Source organism: Lucilia cuprina, chromosome 3 (genome assembly GCF_022045245.1).
Source record: "Lucilia cuprina isolate Lc7/37 chromosome 3, ASM2204524v1, whole genome shotgun sequence".
NCBI classification, from domain to species: Eukaryota; Metazoa; Arthropoda; class Insecta; order Diptera; family Calliphoridae; genus Lucilia; species Lucilia cuprina.
In genome coordinates this window covers 4,291,178-4,296,938 of record NC_060951.1, presented here as the reverse complement: position 1 = coordinate 4,296,938, position 5,761 = coordinate 4,291,178, and the positions used below count along the sequence as shown (strand labels likewise).

The window sequence follows — 5,761 nt, the reverse complement described above, 5'->3', positions numbered from 1 at the left end:
GTTCTGTTCTAGTTCTGTTCTAGTTCTGTTCTAGTTCTGTTCTAGTTCTGTTCTAGTTCTGTTCTAGTTCTGTTCTAGTTCTGTTCTAGTTCTGTTCCAGTTCTTTTCCAGTTGTGTTCAAGTTCTGTATTAGTTCTGTTCCAGTTCTATTTTAGTTTTAATTCAGTTATTGTTCAGTTATAGTTTAGTTCTAGTTCAGTTCTAGTTCTGTTCTAGTTCAGTTCTAGTTCTGTTCTAGTTCTGTCCCAGTTCTTTTCCAGTTGTGTTCAAGTTCTGTATTAGTTCTGTTCCAGTTCTATTTTAGTTTTAATTCAGTTATTGTTTAGTTATTGTTCAATTATAGTTTAGTTCTAGTTCAGTTCTAGTTCTGTTCTAGTTCAGTTCTAGTTCAGTTCTAGTTCTATTCTAGTTTTGTGTCAAACCAATTAGATCTGGACATGATCATCTTGTAATCAATTCTCAGATTCTGTTGAGCTCTAAATTAGCTTTAGTGCCAAAACTATTCCCAAATAATTCCAAATGAGATCAGTATCAGTTCAGGTTTATTTTTAATTTCTTTGTTTTTTGTTTTAGATTTTTTTGTTTATAATTTAGTTAAAATTCATTTTGTATATAAATGTAAGTAAATAATAATGCACTTTAACACATAAAACTAAATACACTGTAAATATGTTTTTTCACTAATAAATTAAAAAAATCTTGTAAATATTTTAACACATAACTTTGTTTTATAACAGTTTTTTTGTTAACAATAAGTTAAATCAGTTTCTTTTTTTTTATTAAACCAAAAAAAAAAAAACATTTAAATTTCTTTATATATAATTTTTAATGCATTTTTTTAAATACATATATTTTATAAATAATTTTTTTTAACTAAAATAATTTTTCTGCTTTTCTTCTTTTTTTATATATGTTTTCTCCTGTTCTTTTTTTTTAAAAAAAAAAACAAACAAAAAAATGGTTCTTTCCAAAAAAAATTAATAATTTTTTGTTATGTATTATTTTGTTTCCAAAAAAAAAAACACAAAAACAAACTTTTACATTTTTCTCTTTACAACATCATTTTTTTTAACCACTAAATCATAAATTTTTCTTTCATCACAACAAAAAATAATTTTTTTTATAAAAAAAAAAACAAAATCGTAAAGGAGGTCACAGCATAAATGATATACCTTGCATGGTTCTCTATATCTGTACAGGTGTGTTTAAATTATAATTTTTTTTCTTAATTATTTTTAAATATTTAAACAAATTGTCTTAGTAAATTTGCAAAACAAAAAAAAAACAATTATTTAGTTATTTATTAAAATTTTTTTTTTATTTTTTAAATTATTATATTTTATATTTTTAGCCATTTACACGCGTAGAAATTAGTTGTTTTTTTATAATTAATTAATAACTATTTAACTAGCACCAGGATTTTTTTAGTAGTTTTTCAAAAAAAAAATTATAAAAAATCCTTTTAAAAAAAATCCATTTAAACTTTATATGTTTGTTTTTTGTCCTTTTAATTATTTTGTGTGTTGTTGTCGTTTAATTAGTTTCATTTTCATAAAGAAAATATCATTTAAAAATTTCCCCAACAACTAATTTAAAACAAAAATTTTAGTTAAAAACCTCCATATATACAGTATTAGTAAAAATTTTTTATAGCAAAAGTAGCATTTTCCAATTAAAACAAATTAATAAACAAACAAATAAAAAAGAATGCATTTATTTACATTGCTGCCTTTTCTCCCTAATAGCCATTTTGTGTTTTTTATTTTAATTTAAAAATAAATAACGTTTAATGCAATGTAAATCTTAATAGTTGTCCTTTCTTATCCTTTTGCTTTTGTCTAAGTGAGTAAGATATCGTGTAAACTTCATAACAAGTGTTTTTGCGTTTATATTTTAAAATGTCAAATTTTTTAGGGAGTGTGTTGCTTGTCAGTTGAAATAATTTTAAATTGAAATAAAAACGTCTTAAAAATTACTTATAGAAGAGCTTTAGAACAATTATAGAATAGATCAGTATTACTAACAGTTCTATTTCACATCACGGCTAGATCAGTTCTTCAGCAATTTAACCAAGCACTGGATCACTTCTACTTTAGTTTTGGATTACTTCTTGTGCAATGCAGTTCTAGCTTAATTCTAGTTCAGTTCTAATTTAGTTCTGGTTCAGTTCTGGTTGAGTTCTAGTTCATTTCTAGTTCAGTTCTACTTCAGCTCAAGTTCAGTTCTAGTTCAGTTCTAGTTCAGTTCTAGTTCAGTTCTAGTTCAGTTCTAGTTCAGTTCTAGTTCAGTTCTAGTTCAGTTCTAGTTCAGTTCCAGTTCAGTTCTAGTTCAGTTCTAGTTCAGTTCTAGTTCAGTTCTAGTTCAGTTCTAGTTCAGTTCTAGTTCAGTTCTAGTTCAATTCTAGTTTTGTTCTAGTTCAGTTCTAGTTCTGTTCTAGTTCTGTTCTAGTTCTGTTCTAGTTCTGTTCTAGTTCTGTTCTAGTTCTGTTCCAGTTCTGTTCTAGTTCTGTTCAAGTTCTATTCTAGTTCTACTCTAGTTCAGTTCAAGTTCAGTTTTAATTCAGTTCTAGTTCAGTTCTAGTTCAGTTCTAGTTCAGTTTTAGTTCAGTTTTAGTTCAGTTTTAGTTCAGTTCTAGTTCAGTTCTAGTTCAGTTCTAGTTCAGTTCTAGTTCAGTTCTAGTTCAGTTCTAGTTCAGTTCTAGTTCAGTTCTAGTTCAGTTCTAGTTCTGTTCTAGTTCTATTCTAGTTCTGTTCTAGTTCTGTTCTAGTTCTGTTTTAGTTCTGTTATGTACTGTTCTAGTTCTGTTCAAAATCTGTTCTAGTTCTATTCTAGTTCTATTCTAGTTCTATTCTAATTGTGTTCTAGTTCTGTTCTAGTTAAGTTCTAGTTCAGTTCTAGTTCTGTTCTAGTTGAGATCTAGTTCTGTTCTAGTCTTGTTCTAGTTCTCTTCTACTACTGTTCTAATTGGATCTCCTTGGTTAAAGTTAAAAATACGTTTTTATTTTAATTTTGTCTCCTTTTTTTAAGCATTTTCCAATTGATCTAGTATTTAAGGCATTTAGCAAGAAAAATGCACTTTTTCTAAGTTTCTTAAAACTAATTATGTTTTATATTAATTATTTTTTATTTTATTATTTTTTATCCCTTAAACATTTATTGAAACAAAAACAAAAATTAATTGCTTTGTTAATGAATAAATTGCAAAAAATATAAAACTGTGACCTTTTAATACAAAAAACCCCCCAAACTTCAAAAACCCACTCCAAAGACTACAAACCATTAAAAACGCTAAAAACTAAAGCACCAGCCACAGCAGCCGCCAGTCGTACTTCCTATAGCTGTCAGCCGGGCGATTTTAATTGTGTATCCCATCCTCATACCTGTATAGCGCCGCATATGGTGTGTGACGGTATACACGATTGTACCGATCATTCAGATGAATTTAATTGTACAAGAGACCAACAGGTCAATTACAAACGATGGAAGAAACACTATAATCAACCTTTAAAGCCTTTAGATGCTTTCAAACGAAGACACAAAAGAAAATATCAACAATTGAATAGAAATAATCAGAGTTTAGCGGGAAAATTAAGCGGTTGGTTTTGAAATATATATAAATATTTTGTTTTAAGTTTTATTTAATTAATGTTGGCACTTTTTAATGTGGAGTATTATAATAATGATAATAATTTGTTTAATTAATATTTTATTTTTTACAAAAATATAGTTTTGCAAACAAAAAGTAGGTTTGGCCAAGACATTTTAAATAAGTTGATGGTAGTTAAATATAAATTATTTAAGAATTATATAAACAACACTGTTAGTTGAAAAATATATTATTAATAATAATAATTAAGCACCCACAAAGAGAGCAAAAGTGCAAAACAACCAAAAAAACAAAAACACCTTTGAGAAAACAACGCTTAAGCAACACTTTTTAGTTACACTGAGAAGTTAAATGCGGCCTAGTTAAAGCGCCTGAGTAAAAAACCAACAACACTGCTGTTAAAGAGCACACTTTTAAATGTTACAGATAAAACACTTGAATGTTAAATTGTATGTTATATATTAAGTTACACATTTAGGTTTATTTTAGGATAAAAATTTTGAAAAAAAATATATTTTAAAATTGTTTTATTTTTTTATCATTTCACCTCCCCCCCCCCCCCCCCCCCCCCAACAACATTTTATTTCACCTTGGCTTTTTGTGTTCTTAAACTTGTGGAAAAAAAGAACAACATACTAAAACTGCATGTTTTTTTTTAGCTTAAAAACTAACTAAACCCCCTGTTAAAAACTTAACCTTTAATTATTTATTAAAAAAAAAACAAAATTTCCAACCAAAATTTTGTAAATAACTTGTAAAAACTAGAAAAAAAAACTTTAATAACTTATTATATGTTATTGGTTAAAATAAAATTTATACTGGTATTTGGTTTATTTTCTAAACAAAAAAAAAAAAGTTCCTTAAATTACAAAAAAACTATTAAGTAATATTTTGTTAAAAAATGTATTCATTTTGTGTAAAATTAGTTTAAAAAAACTTTATGTGTTAGAAATCACTTTTACCCAAAATTAAATTTGTTTGTCTTTAGCTGCAACAAAAAAAAAAACAAAAAGCAAAAACAAATAATTTTTTTAAACAATTAATGCTAACATATTTATGTTTATTTTTATATTTTTTTTCACCTTATCAATTCAAACCAAAAAAAAAACACAATCTCAATCATGGCCCAAAATTTCGAAATTCGTTACAAAAACGCACCAAAAACAAATAAAAAAAAAATTCCAAAATTAAAAATCACCTGAACGTTAATGTGCTCTCATATGTCTCTATATATGTGTGTCTATATATGTGTATGTAATGCTGTTCATCTCAAATTTCGATCATAAACTCTCAACGTTCAAAACATCAAAAAACCACCAACTCTTAATGCAAAACACTATATACACTGTGCTCCAAAAAAATATTAAAAAAAATATCAAAAAAAATCCATTTAAAATCCTTTATAAATGGTTAAAACAAAAACAACAACAGCTGGTATTAGACCATTACCCTATTATCCTTCTACAATTGTCTCTACCACTCCTCGAGTACGTGATGCCATGTTAAGAGTCGATCAACAACAATCAAAATTAAGAGTAGGTGAATCCACCGAAGTGGAATGTTATTCCTCGGATAACAGTTATACCGATGTTATATGGGAAAGAGCTGATGGTGAGCCTTTACCTCCTAATCTACAAGTAAGTATTCTCTCTAAGACTTTTCCCCAAAAACCTTAAACATCCATGCTCTCTATTTCTTTTAGCAAATTGGCAATCGTTTGATTATTAATCATGTTACTCCTCATGATGCTGGTCGTTATGTCTGCAAGTGTAAGACAGATGAGGGTGATCTTTATACCACCAGCTATGAGCTGGATATTGAGGCTAGTGTTCATGAATGGAAACATCCAAAGATTGTGCATGCCGATGTTGGTACTCGTGCTCAGTTGATGTGTAATGCTGAGAATGCCTATGAGGGTCCCAGCTATAGGTGGTCGCGTCAATATGGTCAAATGCAAATGGGTACTGATATCTTGAATGTAAGTATGAAAACTACACTTTGAAATCAGGATCCTTGTAAACATCTGGATCCATATATGTTCTATCCAAGTTCTGTTCTAGTTCTGTTCCAGTTCTGTTCTAGTTCTGTTCTAGTTCTGTTCTAGTTCTGTTCTAGTTCTGTTCTAGTTCTGTTCTAGTTCTGTTCTAGTTCTGT

General features: G+C 27.8%; 1 protein-coding gene across 1 annotated transcript; it reads left to right on the top strand.

Moving 5' to 3' along the window:
• The first annotated feature begins 1,094 nt into the window (after positions 1-1,094).
• Positions 1,095-5,624, top strand: LOC124418926. The gene is made up of 4 exons (XM_046946870.1): positions 1,095-1,199; positions 3,269-3,595; positions 5,039-5,244; positions 5,310-5,624. The coding sequence occupies exons 1-4, from the start codon at positions 1,178-1,180 to the stop codon at positions 5,607-5,609; spliced, it is 855 nt and encodes a 284-aa protein (XP_046802826.1). The 5' UTR covers positions 1,095-1,177; the 3' UTR covers positions 5,610-5,624.
• The last annotated feature ends 137 nt before the right edge of the window (positions 5,625-5,761 follow it).